The following is an 18,271-nucleotide window of genomic DNA, read 5'->3' as shown; positions in this document are numbered from 1 at the left end:
CAAAGATGGCTTAATATATAGTGAAGCCGACGTCGGCACATTTGTTTATTGGCGGGACTGTGGCAGCAAGTGAATGTTTTATTAATTTTTGTGAAGTCGTGCACCCATCGTTATTCACGCTCGCTTTTTTCTGCACCCTTTGAAATTGAATGAACAACAGCAATAGCCTACAACTGCAGTTTAATGACATTTTGATTACGTGAGTTAATTTGCACGGAATTAACTAAAGCTGTGCTGGCTAATTAAGCGTTATTTTTTATTTATTTATTTATTTTTAATGCCAGTAAAACGTTCCGGAGAAATAGAAACGTTCCTGCTCTCGCTGTACAGCAGTCTGTTCCTCCATTCATGCGCGATTCATGAGGCTGCACTGAAAGATGCTTTTGCTCTTAACACTTCAGCTAAGTTCAGGAAAGGAAATAAATTAGCGTTTTCTAGCATCCGCAGAAATCACACTTTTGCAGGACTGTTTACGTGTCATGGTATCATAATCGGAAACTCGCATTAACTGCCCCGGTCTGTAATACAAGCACTTGTATTAAAGGCCGGATCGGACTCACAGCCAGTACCGTACGAGTAGCCCTGAAACGTTAACGTTCCCCATCCATCAAACTGAGCAGTCGAGCTCGGGCAGAGTAAAATAATAAAAGCGGCAGTTGGGATTTGCTGCGCAATACTTTAATTCCGGTCTCGTGGCTCCCAGTGGCCAGTCGTGGAACTGCAGCTCTAGTAGGTCCTGGTTCTACAGCAGAGGAGTGGGTCGTCTGCGCGGAGCAGGGATTTAATTCGGTTACGCGCAGGGGCTACGGTTTGCTCGAGCGCTGCCCGCAGTTCGCCGTTATAAATATTGAACAGCGCAGGACTTCGGCAGTGTGTGAAGAACGCGGTTAATTTATTGCGCAAATTTATTCCGTATTTGCTTGTGGAGAATGTAGATTTGAACAGGGGTGGGCAAATCTGGTCGTGGTGGGCCGGTGTGTGTGTGTGCAGGTTTTTGGTTCGACCAGTTACCCTGAGCTGATTGGCTGTATACCCCAAACACTGGTTCACTCGCAGATTAGACCGCGGTAAAAAAAAACGTGTCATATAGCCTAAGGACACAAGAACAGTCTTCAGCTGTCATTCGTGCGCTTATCAGGAAGCGTAGCTGAAATGTCAGACGGTGTAAACGCTAGGCCTGATTAAGTCATCAAAGCCAGACGTTGGGATGAAAAGCAGAAACAGACACGGCCCCCATCAGCCCACCTCTGATGACTGGACCAATGACATGACTGATGCTATGTCATTGGTCCTCTGCTTCGGGTACTGTAGGTGTGTGTAATAATCCCGGAATTACTTGTGTCTTCGCAGCTCTAAGAGACAACCGCATCCAGCTGCATCGATCCACGCCCACGGAGCTGTCAATCACCATCGCCGATGTGCAGCTATCGGACGATGGAGACTACACCTGCTCCATCTTCACGAAGCCCATTCGCACTGCCCGCGCCACAGTCACCGTGCTGGGTCTGTGTGTGTGTGTGTGTGTGTGCCTTTTGTGTGTGTGCATGCATGTGTGTGTATATATGTGTGTGTGCGTGTGTGTGTGTGCCTTTTGTGTGTGTGCATGCATGTGTGTGTGTGTGTGTGTGTGTGTTTGCAAGTGTGTGTGCATGTGTGTGTGCATGCATGTGTGTGTATATGTGTGTGTGTGTGTGTGTGTGTGCCTTTTGTGTGTGTGCATACATGTGTGTGTATATATGTGTGTGTGTGTGCGTGTGTGTGTGTGTGCCTTTTGTGTGTGTGCATGTGTGTGTGTGTGTGTGTGTGTTTGCGAGTGTGTGTGCATGTGTGTGTATATGTGTGTGTGTGTTTATATGTGAATGTATGTGTGTGCACACGTTAATGTGTGTGTGTGTGTATTTGTATGTTTCTGTGTATGCGTGCATGCGTGTATGTGTGTGTGTGTGTATATTTTTCTGCATGTGTGTGGGTCTGCGTGGGCTCCGGTCTGTCTGTGTATGTGTATGTTTCTGTGTGTGTGCGTGAGTGTGTGTGTGTGTGTGTGTGTGTGTGTGTGTGTGCGTGAGTGTGTGTGTGTGTGTGTCTGTGAAATGAACAAGTGATTGCTATCGTCCTTAAGCTTTCTTAGTGCTGCTTTGCTGTTTTAGTCATTCCTGATAGCGACACTGGGGAGGTGGGGGGAGGGGGGGGTTTTGTAGGTGTGGGTGTGTGTTTTGGGTTAATCTTCCGGGCTCGTGTCACACACCGCTTCCCTCGGCGTTGTGCTCTGTCCTGATCCACTCGACGGCGGCGGCGGTGGCGGCGGCGGCGTTGGTGGTGTTTAAACACGGCCCGCGGAAGTCTGACGGGCGCTTGCTTGCTTGCTTTGCTTTGCTTAGCGGCTGAGGGAGGACGCGCGCGTGCGAGGCTCAGATTGGAACGCGGCGTTGCGTAGCCGAGCCCTTTGTGCGCTGTCGTCGCGGCCGTGGCGGATTACCGATTCGAGTGCGCCTGTCTTTTTCCAAAAAAAAAATAAAAAAATAAAAACATAACAAAAATACAAACATCTCTGTGCGGTTTTGTCACCTCGTGTCTCTGCTCCCGTCCCTCAGGTGTCCCGGGCGTGCCGCAGATCCTGACCAACAACGAGGCGGTGCAGGAGGGAGGCACCGTCACCCTGATCTGCTCCAGCTCGGGCGGGAAACCCGCCGCCAAGCTGCGCTGGTCCAAGGACAAGAAGGAGCTGACCGGTGAGCGGGGGGGGGGGTTCGTTTCCGCGATCGGGCAGACGCTCGATCTCGAGCCGGAGCGCGACTTGCGGACGGATTTACGTTTTTTTTTTTTTTTTTTTTGTGCGCACGCAACATGGCCTCCGTTTGTGCGATTCGCTGGAGATTCGGCTGAAGCAATTTGGGTTGATACCTTCTGTCGGTTGCGCAAACAGGCTGTACCTCACCTGGGCATTGAGCCGGCAACCTCTCAGATACGAGTCCAGCTCCCTAACCAACCGCGGACAGGCCCGCTGACGCACGAGAAGGCGGCATATTCAGCCAACCGTTCGCTTGTGCACTGAGAGGGCATGGAATTGGAGGGAATGGACCTCATTAGTAAACATTGCACTCAAGAAACTAGAAAATTAGAAAAATGTTCCCTTGCTTCACACACTTTGAAGAGAACAATTGAATCAAATTGCCATGTGAATGTGCATTACGAATTCACAGTGTGTGAAGTGTTATCGGTACATAACAGTTCATGTTTTTTTTTTGGTTGTTTGTTTTTATTTATTTTTTCGGCTTTGTATTGATATAAACACAAAACAAGCCCTGCGATGGACTGGCGACCTATTCCTGCCTCTCACCCAGTGCATGCTGGGATAGGCTCCAGCACCACCTCCCCGCCCCTAACCCTGACCAGAAAAACGGGCATAGATAATGGATGTATGGATGAATGGATGGGTTGGATAAACACAAAACATCTTTAGGCCTGAAATAGGATTTTAAAAAGAACGCATTTGTTTACATGGTCACGTCTAACGGGACTTCATGCTCTGCTGCGGGTTTAGAGTCGCAGTCACTTCGCACAGCGAGAGACGAGGTGGACCCGCTGGGCTAAATGGTCCCGCGCTCGGGGAACTGAAAATGCACTCGGCACTTCACAAAGAGGGGCGCTGCAGTCTAGCCAAAAAACCGTCTTAAGCTCCTCGCCTCACCCCTCGTCTCTTCAGAGGCTGCGTGTCCCACTGCCTTCTGAACGGGGCTTACCGGTTGCCGCTTGACCCCCGCGCGGGCGTTACCGCCAAAACCGGGGGCGACTGGCAGCGCACTTCAAAAAAAGGACTTATTATCCGCCAAAAAAAAAAAAAAGGAGAAAAAAAAAAAGATGGCAGCCGCGGATGTCTTGTCTTTATGCAACAGGCTCTCCTTTTTTTACCCGTGAGGCTGCGCTTTCGTCCGCAGGCTCGACGGAGACGGTGCAGGCCGACCCGAACGAACGCACGTTCACGGTGAGGAGCGAGCTGCAGCTCCCCGTCACCCGCGCCGACAACAAAGCCGTCATCGCCTGCACGGTGGACCACCCCTCCCTCACCGGGGGCGACGAAACGACAGAGGAGGAGCTCAGCGTGCTGTGTAAGAGCTAGACTACTGCTGCTATACTACTGTACTATACCTATACACCCCCAATACAGAGACGCAACTCAGCGTGCTGTGTAAGATCTAGACTACTGCTGCTATACTACTGTACTATACCTATACACCCCCAATACAGAGATGCAACTCAGCGTGCTGTGTAAGATCTAGACTACTGCTGCTATACTACTGTACTATACCTATACACCCCCAATACAGAGATGCAACTCAGCGTGCTGTGTAAGAGCTAGACTACTGCTGCTATACTACTGTACTATACCTATACACCCCCAATACAGAGATGCAACTCAGCGTGCTGTGTAAGACCTAGACTACTGCTGCTATACTACTGTACTATACCTATACACCCCCAATACAGAGATGCAACTCAGCGTGCTGTGTAAGACCTAGACTACTGCTGCTATACTACTGTACTATACCTATACACCCCCAATACAGAGACGCAACTCAGCGTGCTGTGTAAGAGCTAGACTACTGCTGCTATACTACTGTACTATACCTATACACCCCCAATACAGAGACGCAACTCAGCGTGCTGTGTAAGACCTAGACTACTGCTGCTATACTACTGTACTATACCTATACACCCCCAATACAGAGACGCAACTCAGCGTGCTGTGTAAGACCTAGACTACTGCTGCTATACTACTGTACTATACCTATACACCCCCAATACAGAGACGCAACTCAGCGTGCTGTGTAAGACCTAGACTACTGCTGCTATACTACTGTACTATACCTATACACCCCCAATACAGAGACGCAACTCAGCGTGCTGTGTAAGACCTAGACTACTGCTGCTATACTACTGTACTATACCTATACACGCCCAATACAGAGATGCAACTCAGCGTGCTGTGTAAGAGCTAGACTACTGCTGCTATACTACTGTACTATACCTATATACCCCCAATACAGAGATGCAACTCAGCGTGCTGTGTAAGAGCTAGACTACTGCTGCTATACTACTGTACTATACCTATACACCCCCAATACAGAGATGCAACTCAGCGTGCTGTGTAAGACCTAGACTACTGCTGCTATACTACTGTACTATACCTATACACCCCCAATACAGAGATGCAACTCAGTGTGCTGTGTAAGACCTAGACTACTGCTGCTATACTACTGTACTATACCTATACACGCCCAATACAGAGATGCAACTCAGCGTGCTGTGTAAGACCTAGACTACTACTGCTACACTACTGTACTATACCTATACACCCCCAATACAGAGATGCAACTCAGCGTGCTGTGTAAGACCTAGACTACTGCTGCTATACTACTGTACTATACCTATACACCCCCAATACAGAGATGCAACTCAGCGTGCTGTGTAAGACCTAGACTACTGCTGCTATACTGCTGTACTATACCTATACACGCCCAATACAGAGATGCAACTCAGCGTGCTGTGTAAGACCTAGACTACTGCTGCTATACTACTGTACTATACCTATACACCCCCAATACAGAGACGCAGCTCAGTGTGCTGTGTAAGATCTAGACTAATACTGCTACAATATACTACTGTACTATACTTATGCACCCCCAATACAGAGTAGACTACTATTGTACTAAACCTGGAATGCACTATATTGCTCCAATACAGCGTTCAGGGTTCCATGTAAAATCTGTGCTACCCCATCCACTGAACGTAATCATAGTTTATCGCTGAGTTGTGGGGTCTGTTCTGGCTTGTTGTAGCGACGTGTAATGTGCTATAACGAGCTACGGTGAGCTGCGTTTGCAATGCACCGCGTTGGGCTTTGCCTGCAGGCTGGTGATTTTTGCTCTCTCTCTCTCTCTCTCTCTCTGTCTCAGACTCTCCCATCGTCCACATCGAACCTGAGACTAATCTACCCAGAGAGGGAGCCAAGTTCTACCTGCAGTGCATTGGTGATGGAAACCCCGAGTAAGTCAGACTCAACAAACTCTACTCTACTGCATATTCCCCACACACAAGTGCACATTACTCATTCATTTAACCTATTCACACAGACACAAACACACACACACCCACAGACACTCTACTCTCTGCATACTCACCACACACAAATACACATTGCTCACTCATTCTACCTGTTCACACACACACACACACACACAGACAGACAGACACAAACACACACACACACACACTCTCTACTCTCTGCATACTCACCACACACAAATACACATTGCTCACTCATTCTGCCTGTTCACACACACACACACACACACACACGCACGCGCGCTACTCACTGCATACTCACCACACACAAATACACATTGCTCATTTATTCTACCTGTTCACACACACACACACACACACACACACACTCTACTCACTGAATACTTGCTCCATGCACAAATAAACATTACTCATTCATTTTCCCTTCTCAGACACCCACACAAGCTCCACTCATTACGTACTCAATCCATTCCATAAATACCGCACAATAGCAATAGTAATACACTGGCCATGTACGATGTCGATGTATTATGTGTTATACAAAAACAAATGAGAGTAAACATGGCATGAGTATTAAACCAGAGGGGCAAAATTTGCACACAGACTTTAGAGTTCAGCTCATTTTTCCTCCCCATACCAGCATCAAAATTGAGCCAGTCTTTATGACAACTTTGCTAAAACTACAAATCCAGTGACGCACCGCTGATGTGTACTCATAGCAGTAGGCTTGTGCTTAGGGTTATGGTCAGTCTAGGGTTAGGCTAGGGTTGGGTCAGGGAGACATCTCTGTTTCTAAAGTTTGCCCCCACTGAGAGACCCTTGCGGAAAAAAAAGAGTTCACTTATCTGCAGCATTTGAGTGGAAGAATTTTTTTTCTCCCTGATGTGTCTCTTGTTTTATGTGTGGGAGTTATGTACAATCAAACCCTCTGGGAACCTTGTGTTTAATATTTATTTTTTTGATCCATTGTTTTTCTGTCTTCCTTCTGTCTCCCGGTGTCCAATTTGGGTTTGTTTTTAGGCCAAATTTTTCCAACGCTTCATTTCCGTGGTTACGTAGGTGAGGAACTAAGTGTGTGTGGGTGTCCCTCTGATCTTTTTAAAATTACAAACATGTGCTTGCTGTTAATGTTTGATTAGATATGTGGTGATGATTTTTTTTTTGTTGTTGTTTTTGTTTTTAATTGTTGTTGCTTGTTTAAAAATATTGGGCCTTGTTGGTATATAATTAATGTTTGAAAGTGTGCTTTGTTAAGGTTTGAGTTGAGGCTGTTGTCAGTGAGTCTTTACTTGGTTAAGGTTTAGATTGAGGCTGTTGTCAGTGAGTCTGTACTTGGTTAAGGTTTAGATTGAGGCTGTTGTCAATGAGTCTGTACTTGGTTAATGTTTGAGTGGAGGCTGTTGTCAGTGAGTCTGTACTTGGTTAAGTTTTGGGTTAAGGCTGTTGTCAGTGAGTCTGTGCTTGGTTAAGGTTTAGATTGAGGCTGTTGTCAGTGAGTCTGTACTTGGTTAAGGTTTAGATTGAGGCTGTTGTCAGTGAGTCTTTACTTGGTTAAGGTTTAGATTGAGGCTGTTGTCAGTGAGTCTGTACTTGGTTAAGGTTTAGATTGAGGCTGTTGTCAGTGAGTCTTTACTTGGTTAAGGTTTAGATTGAGGCTGTTGTCAGTGAGTCTTTACTTGGTTAAGGTTTAGATTGAGGCTGTTGTCAGTGAGTCTTTACTTGGTTAAGGTTTAGATTGAGGCTGTTGTCAGTGAGTCTTTACTTGGTTAAGGTTTAGATTGAGGCTGTTGTCAGTGAGTCTTTACTTGGTTAAGGTTTAGATTGAGGCTGTTGTCAGTGAGTCTTTACTTGGTTAAGGTTTAGATTGAGGCTGTTGTCAGTGAGTCTTTACTTGGTTAAGGTTTAGATTGAGGCTGCTGTCAGTGAGTCTGTACTTGGTTAAGGTTTGAGTGGAGGCTCCTTCAGAGGGAGCTCCAGGGGAGCAGGGTTAAGGTTTGAGTGGAGGCTCCTTCAGAGGGAGCTCCAGGGGAGCAGGGTTAAGGTTTGGGTGGAGGCTCCTTCAGAGGGAGCTCCAGGGGAGCAGGGTTAAGGTTTGAGTGGAGGCTTCTTCAGAGGGAGCTCCAGGGGAGCAGGGTTAAGGTTTGGGTGGAGGCTCCTTCAGAGGGAGCTCCAGGGGAGCAGGGTTAAGGTTTGGGTGGAGGCTCCTTCAGAGGGAGCTCCAGGGGAGCAGGGTTAAGGTTTGAGTGGAGGCTCCTTCAGAGGGAGCTCCAGGGGAGCAGGGTTAAGGTTTGGGTGGAGGCTCCTTCAGAGGGAGCTCCAGGGGAGCAGGGTTAAGGTTTGGGTGGAGGCTTCTTCAGAGGGAGCTCCAGGGGAGCTGGTATAGAGGGGTGTGCTCGGTTAGGAGTCCCTCTCGGCTGGCTCCCGTTTCAGTGCTGCTTATTGAAAATCGGCAGTCGTTAAAACCACACCCCCGCCCCAGGGAACTTTCAATGGCGCAAAAAAAAACGGGGTGGTGTAATGCACTGCCCTGTGGTGCAGCCCTCAACCCCTCTCTCTCTCTCTCTCTCCCTCCCTTTCACTCCCTCCTTCTTTCTCCCTCTTGTCCTCTCTCTCCCTTTCTCTCTCTCTCCCTCCTTTTCACTCCCTCCTTCTTTCTCCCTCTTGTCCTCTCTCTCCCTTTCTCTCTCTCTCCCTCCCTTTCACTCCCTCATTCTCTCTCCCTCTCGTCCTCTCTCTCCCCTCTCTCACTCCCTCCTTCCACCCATCTCTCTCTCTGTCTTCCTCTCCCACTCTCTCCCTCCCTCTCTCCCTTCTTCTCCTTCTCTCTCCCTCCCTTCCTCTCTCCCTCCCTCTCTCCCGTATTCCTCTCTTTCTCCCTCCATCCTTCTCTCCCCCTCTTTCTCCCTCTTTCCCTCCCTTCCTCTCCCTCTCTCCCTTCTAACCTCTCTCTGTCTCCCTCTTTCCTTCTCTCCTCTCTCTCTCACTGTCCCTCTCCCTCTCTCTCTTCTGCATTATGAATGATGTCTGCTTGTGCAGCTCTGTATTGATCTCTCTCCTCTTTTCAACAGACTCCTTCCTGTTGCTGCACCCCTGACAATCCCTTCTCCATCCCTTGTTCCTTCCATCATTCTTCCTCTCCAACCATCTGTTTCATCCCTTTCTCCCTCCCATAGGCTAAACTGGTGTTGGTCATAATAGGCTGAACTGGTGTTGGTCATAATAGGTTGAAATGGTTTAGGCTATAATAGGCTGAAACAGTTATTTCTGTGATCAATAATCAAATATATAAACAATTGGAACACATTACAGGCAGAAGTACACACACACACACACACTCACGCACATGCACATTATTTGAGCATACACACACAGATATTCATTTGCATACATATGTACGCACATACACACAGGGAATACATTCTTGTGTATGTAGACGTTACTGTGTTTAGTCTAAAACTTGCTTAAAACTGAACAGCATTAAAAGTACTATAATTTGACAAAAATGAGCAGTGCTCCCTCTGGTGGTTGATTTTCGAATTACATTAGATTGTCTGTTAGGTGACGCTATGCTTATAAACTTGCGGTTTCTGTATAAAACCTACTCTCTACTACTCTATACTGTGGTACCACTGCTGTTACTGATACTGCTCAGACCACTACTCCACATTGTTTTGACACTACAGTTACTAACATGGGCTTAGCAGAGGACCTTTGGTGGGCAAAACATCCTGTTCTGTCACTGAGAAATATCTGATTTGTTCCCTCCAATGGTCAATGAATCCCTGTGTCTAATGTCCTCTTGCTGGGATTGGCCGGTCATATCCGGCTGGTCATTTCCATAACATAACATAACATAACATAATGACAAGAACAGGTCATTCAGCCCGACAACGCTCGCCATTTTCCTGACTAAATTAGTGCTCTGATTAATCTACAGACTAGATAGTATATAACACCGCATCAAGCCTAGTCTTGAAAAGCCCCAGAGTTTCTGCCTCTACTACGTGACATGGCAGGCTATTCCACACATTGACTACTCTCTGCATGAAAAAATTCTTCCTAATGTCTGTATGGAATTTACCTTTTGCTAATTTACATTTATGTCCCCTCGTTCTACTAACAGAACTCAACCTGAAGAATCTCTTGTAGTTCACTTTGTTGATCCCCTTTATGAATTTGAAAGCCTCAATCAAATCACCCCTGAGTCTCCTTTTACTAAGCTTGTCCGGACTTTTACTGTCCCCCATTTCGCTGAGAAACACTTCGGCTTTGAGGTCTCATTGGAGGAATGCCCATCGCACGTTCACAGCGCGTTCTCAAGACCAACCAATCACAAAGCCGTAACGGAGACCGGTTGTTTTTCACTCAGTGGAACGTCAATCATTTATTGGCTGATGGCCTGTCATTTGCAATGGCTCTTTCTGCCTCTGTTCTGTCAGTTTTTTCCCCCCCTGGTAGCATTGCAGCATCCAGTGAGTGAGCCGCTAAGTCCATTAACGCTAAATGAAAAGCTAACGGCCCACCGCTAGATATTTTATACGTCTGTTAAAAAATCATTGCATTACAGTACAGGCGTTTAGTAGACGCTCTTATCCGGAGGGACTTGCGCAAACTTTTTGCATAGCATTTACATTGCATCCGTGGCTACACTGCTGGATATTTGCTCAAGCAATTCGGACCGGTTTCTTAACCCGTTGTGCGACACTGCCGTACATTTGTTGAGGTTTGCTCTCGTTAGCGTAGTCTGCTCAAGAGAAGCCAGTCGACTAATAATCCAGAGCGGTTTACAAGCTTGCAAACTGTCACAGGGCAACAGGAAGTCGGCTAATAGCTAACCAGTCTCTTGCTAATTTTAATGTATTAGCATCACTTGCAAGCTCTGCTGTGACGCTGTCTAAAAGCACTTACTTTAATTTCATTTGGTCAGAAAGCAGATATGTTGTTGTTTATCTTGAATAAGCACATCGTCTTGCGGTTCTTCTTCAGTCAATATTGCCAGAGGGTGTACGTGCTGCTGTAGAGCTGTGGGCGGCAGTGTAGCGTAATGGGTAAGGAGCTGGTCTTGTAACCTAAAGGTCACGGGTTCAGCTCCCAGGTAGGACGCTGTCGTTGTACCCTTGAGCAAGGTACCTAACCTGCATTGCTTCAGTATGCATACATAAATGGACAACCTCTGGCTAAGAGCATCTGCTAAATGCCTGTAATGTAATGTAGAGTCTGTGCTAATTTCACTCTCACACACCACAATCTGTACACCCTTGGCTATTAATACTATGGTAACTGCTACAGCACCCTGTTAATGTTTAGTAGCACAACACTGTAAAAAATTTTTTTTTATTTTTCTGTAAAACAGCAGGCAAACTTTACCGTAGACCGTAGTCTGTGAACTCTATAACGTTTGGAACAAATACTTTTTTCTTTGATTGATTTGGTTCTGTACTCCACAATTTCAGATTTGCAATCAAACAATTAACATGTAGGTAAAGTGCACATTCTCAGCTTTTATTTAGGGGTATTTTTATACAGTTTGGTTTCACCATGCAGAAATTGCAATATGTTTCATACATTGCCCTCCCCATGTCAGGGCACCTATTAATATTATGACATATTAATATTATGTAAATGAAAGTAATCATGTTTAGTACTTTGTTGCATATCCTATACATGCAATGGCTGCTTGAAGTCTGTGATACATAGACATCACCAGGCACTTATTATCTTATCTGGTGATGATGGTTATACACTTTGTTGTACGTCGCTCTGGATAAGAGCGTCTGCCAAATGCCTGTAATGTAATGTAATGTAATGTAATGTAATGTAATGTAATGCTCTGCCTGGCCTGTAGTGCAGCCATCTTCAGATCCTGCTTGTTTCAGGGGCTAGTTGCTAGCTTTCTCTTCAGCATATGAAACGCACGTTCAGTTGGTTTCAGTTCGTTTGAATGACTTGGTCTGTCAAGAATTTTCCAGTTTTTGGCTTTGAAAGACTCCTTTGTTGCTTTAGTGGTATGTTTTTTGATCATCGTCTTAATGTAGAATGAAGTACTGTACCATCCAATGAGTTTGGAGGTTGAACTTGAGCAGACAAGATGCTTCTGTACATTTCCGAATTCATTCTGCTGCTGCTATCAACAGTTGCATTATCAGTGAAGACAAGTGAGCCAGTATCTGTGGCAGCCATACATGCGCAAACCATAACACCCCCACCACCATGTTTCACAGATGAGGGGGGGGGGGGGGTGCTTTGGATCTTGGGCAGTTCCTTTTGGCCTACTCTCTTAGCTGTCACCATCACTCTGATACAAGTGAAACTTTGTCTCATCTGTCCACAAGACATTTTTTTCCAGAACTCTGCGGGCTCTTTTACAGCAGGTGCTTCTTAGCAAACTGTAACGTGGCCATCTTGTTTTTTGTGGCTAACTAGTGGATTGCATCTCGCGGTGTAGCCTCTGTGTTTCTGTTTGTGAAGTCTTCTGTGGACTGCAGGCACTGACACATCCGTGCCTGCCTCCTGTCGACTGTCTCTGATCTGCTGGACAGGTCCTTTGGGGCTTTTCTTTATTATGGTGAGATTTCTTAGTCTTTACCTGTGGGGATCTTCCTTGGCCCTTTGCTGTTATTGAGCTCACCAGCGCTGTCTTTCTTCTTAGTGATGTTTGAAATGTTGATTTCGGTAAGACTAAGGTGCGGCCCCATGTCTCTGACTGTTTTTCGTATTTCTCAGCCTCGTTATGGCTTCCTTGACTTTCATTGGCTCAACGCTGGTCGTCATGTTGACAGACGCCCATAACAGATGACCAACGGCAACCGAAAGCCTTGAATCAAGACTAGACGCTGAAACGCTTTCTTATACCTGCACCTAGGAAGCAATTGACCAATCAGAAACACCTGTGAAGCCATTGGACCCAAACATTATGGTGCCCTGAAATGGGGGAACTATGACCGAAAGTGCTGTAATTTCTACATGGTGCAGCCAAAACGTATTTAAAAAAATACCCTTTAATAAAAGCTGAGAAGCTGGACTTTAACCACGTGGGAACTGGTTGATTATAAATATAAAATTGTGGACAACAGAGCCAAATCAAGATGAATAAACATACGCCTTTTTCCCCAAACGTTACGGAGCTCACTGTAAATAAAGCTAACAATATGTTAAGCATGTGGCAGCAGGCCATATGTCTAGCAGATGTTAAATCTATTACGGGGCTTGACCGTAAATAATGCAGTTATTTACATTTGACCTTCGCTATTTTAGAGACTTCTACCATAAAATTCACTGACATTCATCTTTTTACAGCAGACCGTTAACAGTACTACGGCAATCTGCTCATATGTGCTCTATAAAAGAAATCACGGAAATAAATGTTGATATTTATGGTAATCTAATAAATGTTATCTCTCGCTCTCTTTCTCTCTCTCTCTCTCTTTCTTCCCTCTGTTAATTTCTCTCTCTTTTACTCTTTCTTTCTCTATCTCTCTCTTCCCTCTGTTAATTTCTCTCTATTTTACTCTTTATCTCTGTCTCTCTCTTCCCTCTGTCCATTTCTCTCCCTTTCACTCTCACTCTTTCTCCCTCTGCCCATTTCTCTCCCTCTCTCCCTCCCTCTCTCTCTCTCTCTCAGTCCCTCCTCCTTTCTCTGGGAGAAGAAGGACGGCTCGCTGCCCTCGCTGGTCAAGGCCGACGGGAGCTTCCTGCGCTTCGAGCAGCTGAACAAGTCCGACAACGGCGTCTACCTGTGCCAGGTGGACAACGGGATCGGGACGGGCCTGGCCGACTACGCCCTGCTGGTGCAAGGTACTGCCACGCCCACGCCACGCCCTCGCACCGTCCTTTTATTTTCGTCTGCTGTTGTGCATACTTTTTTTTTTTTTTTTTTACCTTTTTCACCTTTCTTTTCTGATTTTTCTTTTCGTTTCTTTCTGTTCGATTCTCTCACTCATTTTCCATTCACGTGTTCCCTCCTCTTTTTTTCTCGTTTTATCCACTTTTTCATCCTCCCATCCTCCCCTCAACGCCTTCAAGGCCACCCGCATTCAGACGCCCTCTATCCTACCTCTGTTTTTAATCCCTCCCTCTTTCCTTCCTCTCCTCCTGCCTCTTTCCCCTCTTCCTCTTCTTCTCCTTCTCTCTCGTTCATCTCTTCCTCTCTCTCTTCGTCTGCCTCCTCTTTAATGTCAACTTCTCCTTATACCTCTCCTCCCTTGTTAATGTCTACTTCTCCCTCTCCTTTAGCCTCTTCTTCTCTCTCCAACTCTTTATTTCCCTCGGAAAGTGGCTCTCCCTCTCTATCTCCCTCCCATCCCCTCCTCTCCTCCTCCCTTTCTCCCTCTCTTACTCCATCATCAGTTCCTATACGGCTGAATGGACTTTACAGCTTCACAGGTAAATATGCTCAAAATCACACAACCACTGACACTCAGAACCACTGACACTGCAGCACGGACACTCAGACCCACTGATGCTGCTGTACTGTCAGATAAAACCACTGACGCTGCAGCACTGACACTTAGAACCACTGAAACCCAAAACTGTGACTCTCAAAACCACGGAATACATAGCACTGACAATCAGAACCACTGATACTGCAGCACTGACATACAAAATCACCAACGCTGCAGCACTCACACTCAGAACCACTGATACTTTAGCACTCACACTGAGAACCACTGATACTGTAACACTGACACCCAGAACCACTGATACTGCAGCACTGACGCTCAAAGCCACTGACACTGTAGCACTGACACTCAGAAATGTAGATACTACAGCACCCAGAACCAGACACTGCAGCAGCAGTTACAGTCAGAACAACTGACACTGCTTATAGCCTTTCTAGCAACAGGTATTGTGGTGTGGATTGTCAGTTTTTCTGAAACACTTTTTTTTTCATCTTAGCATTAAACACGAAAAATATGGAACTGACTGGAGGGGTTTCTTCTGTTTCCTGTCCAGTTATGCACTCTCAATTGTTAGGCCAGTAACTTAAGAAGGGGGCGTGGCTTCATTTTGGCATCACAGACAGAGACTCTGGCAGATGACTATAGCATGGCTAGGAATTGACAAGATTCTTTAGTAAAACGTTGTTAAAATCAGATCTGAAGATCCAGGGCAGCTTTTAGATGTAAAAGGATGTGAGTGAGTGAGAAAAAGCAAGAAAATACAGTTCAGCCTGCACCCTTGACCTTTGAACCCCGCCCTCTGTGTTTTGATGGTCTTATCGCCCACCTCTGGCAGATCACCTCTGGTAGAATCTCGCAGTGTTGAGATTTTGCGCATCATAGCCATTTTGCATATTCTGCCTCATTGCGCTCTCTCTCTCTCTCTCTCTCTCTCTCTCCTGCATGCAGAAGCACAAAATAATACATACGGCCTTTTAAATATTAAGGGAAGAGTCACAAAAACACGAGTCAGTTGACAATGTGTTCAGGCTGTGCCCTGTGCATTTTTATGAGACTGGATAAAAAATAAATTTCACAGTTAAATATTACATGCAACAAGAAACAAGGTCGAGGGAAAAAACTTTGGTTCGCTTGCCTCTGCCAACTCGTGAAGGCTCACATTTTTTTATTACAAAATACAAATATAGCTGTGTAAATCTTAACACTTTCAAGTTTATATAAAACTCTCAACAGCAACAGCAACGTTTTAGCTAGCTAGCCAGATAGAGCAAGCTATACTGCTTACTAGCAAGTTTAGAAAGGTAGAAAGTACTTGACTATCAGCATTGAAAATGGTAGAAGCAGTAGTAACAAGCACGGAGTCGTCCAGACCCACGGTGCAACTCACTTCCGCAGACACATTTTAGCCGGCACCGCCTGCGCATGCGTCCTACTAAACGAAGCACCAGCTGCGCATACGTCCTACTAAACGAAGCACCACCTGCGCATGCGTCCTACTAAACGAAGCACCACCTGCGCATGCGTCCTACTAAACGAAGCACCGCCTGCGCATGCATCCGACTAAACGTCCGTGAGTGAGTGACCACAATTTGCCATGCGTAGCCCACGGCGGCAGTCCTGAGAGTAGTGATGGTTGTAGGTTAGTTACTATGCAGATACAGTTAGTGACTATAGTTAGTGGCTATGCCACTAGTTCACTGGCAAGTGAACACAATATACAGTTAGCGCTAGCTGTCTCTTCGTTAGCTTGCTGTCTTCCCCATTATATTTATCAGTGAATGCATGTGCTGTATGTAGTCAGAATTATCTGACAGGCAGATGTGATGTATACTTTAGAACTTCAATCATGTTAGGTTGTGGGTTCATGTACGCTTCAAGCTTACTAGCAATCTAGCTACTGTATTCTTTTGCTGGCAAGCAGCTATCAATATTCTTCTGGGCCTATCATGCCAGCTATTTTTGGATTTAGGCAGGGGTCTGTTTTATAAATAGCAGGTTGCTATTTCACTAGCTTCATTTGCTGACTAGCTTTTGTTTCATGCTGTAGGTTGGGGATAGTGTTAAAAAGACAATTCAATGATCCCAGTCCATAAAATATGTCCGGTTTCACTGGCTATCATCAGCAGTTACATAAATTTATGTTTAAAAAGTCGAATGTGATTCGTATCGATTGTAGTAGTGGACGGCGCCTGTTTGAGAGTCTCTTTTGGTCACAGACGGATCAATTATAATTAGACAATATAATAATCATAATTCCTCAATAGCCCATCATGAATAATACACATTTAACACAGCACTGGTTGAGATTAACTCTGTTTATTTTGGCCCGCTTCAGAGAAATATCAGTGCTACTCAACTCCAGGTGCTGTGCCGCAGTGTCTGCAAGTACTTGCTCCAACCATACACCACGCCACCAGATTTCACTAATGAGCTTACATCCTGACAGTGGTGGTTGCTGAGCTGAAATTAGACAGGGCTGTAACCTTCCCTTTAAACTGATCATTGGACTCAACCTGTTTTCATTCACTTTCGTTGATTATTTCATTCAGTGATGTCAATGTTCTGAATAATCAGTTAGCGGGTGAACACACAGCTTCTTTCTTCACGTCACGTTAGGGCGATTAAATGATAAATTCAATTTAGGAAAATCAAGTGGTAATCACTAAATGCATGTAACAAAAAAAAAACAAGATGCCGACTCTGTTAACTACCGCGTTTGCTTTCAGCGCAGCCTGCGATAAAAGCTACAAAACCTGCGTTGCAAGATCGTTTAAATTACAAAGTCTCTGCATTTTTGTCGTGAATATAGTAATATAGTGAATATAGAGTGTGGGTACGGAGAACAAACAGTACACGTATCCCAAATTTTAAATGACGTTGATGACCTGACGTGGATGAGTAGCGCTACTATTTAAAAAATTGGATAGATAGGTAGACCCTAAAAGTGGATGGGTCTACAGTAAAAGTGGGTTAATTTGACAACCCAGCATTTTGGGTTATCTATGGACTCAAAAATCGGGGTTTAAGTAAGCCAGTATGTGTTCTGTCTAATATTTTTCCCAGTGCCATGTTACTGAAATAACCCGGTGTGAGTTGTTTTCGACCCAGCGCTTTTTATTATGTACATTTATTCCAGCATTCTTTGAAGTGACATAATTATTTTTGAGAGTCTAGTGAGGCTACTTGTAGCATCTGTCATTCTTCTTGCTGACTCATTGACTGATTGGCATGTAAAGTAAGTGGTCTAAAAAAAAAAAAGAGGTCGCGGAAATGTGGTTGCGAAGAAAATAAAGTTTACGTCTCGTGTTACTATCCAGTCTAAATAAACCCTGTTTATTTGGCAGCTATTGAAAAATTAATTTTTTGAAAAGTAGAGCACGCCTCCTTTTGTTTTATGAGGCTGTTGATTTGTTACTTATGCAGGTGCGCCCCTTGACTTTGCTACGATTCATAAACAATTTATTTTTTAAAAATTTGGCTTATAATAGCAGCATACCTCTCCTCCGATTTGAACGTCCACACAAAATTTAAACTCACCTCTTTGGGAATACGACGGTAGGCTCGTCTAAATGACATCCTCCTCTACTTTTTATTGCCTGGTTGTTATCACTTCAAGGAGAAACCCATTTATTTTAGCGAACGTAGCGAAGCGCAGACTGCAGTCCTTCCTTGCGAACGGGATACGAGGCGTGTTTTGTTTGCGTGCTCCTGGATGTTGTGGCTGTGGGACGGGTTTATGGGCATCAGGGTGCTATGTAAATGGTAAACGGACTGCATTTATATAGCGC

The 18,271-nt window shown here is 45.3% G+C and overlaps 1 protein-coding gene across 2 annotated transcripts in view; it reads left to right on the top strand.

The window, feature by feature from the left end:
* Positions 1-18,271, top strand: part of cadm3 (cell adhesion molecule 3) — a 49,602-nt gene that overhangs the window by 27,005 nt on the left and 4,326 nt on the right. For both annotated transcript variants that reach the window (XM_035430312.1, XM_035430314.1), the window contains exons 4-8: positions 1,351-1,503; positions 2,592-2,729; positions 3,936-4,106; positions 5,955-6,045; positions 13,706-13,878. In XM_035430312.1, coding sequence (XP_035286203.1) covers positions 1,351-1,503; positions 2,592-2,729; positions 3,936-4,106; positions 5,955-6,045; positions 13,706-13,878 — 726 coding nt within the window. The remainder of the gene's footprint in view (positions 1-1,350; positions 1,504-2,591; positions 2,730-3,935; positions 4,107-5,954; positions 6,046-13,705; positions 13,879-18,271) is intronic.

The sequence above is a fragment of the Anguilla anguilla genome, chromosome 8 (genome assembly GCF_013347855.1).
Source record: "Anguilla anguilla isolate fAngAng1 chromosome 8, fAngAng1.pri, whole genome shotgun sequence".
Lineage (NCBI taxonomy): Eukaryota > Metazoa > Chordata > Actinopteri > Anguilliformes > Anguillidae > Anguilla > Anguilla anguilla.
The sequence above is the reverse complement of the archived record's forward strand: the minus strand, read 5'-3'. Positions and strand labels throughout refer to the sequence as shown.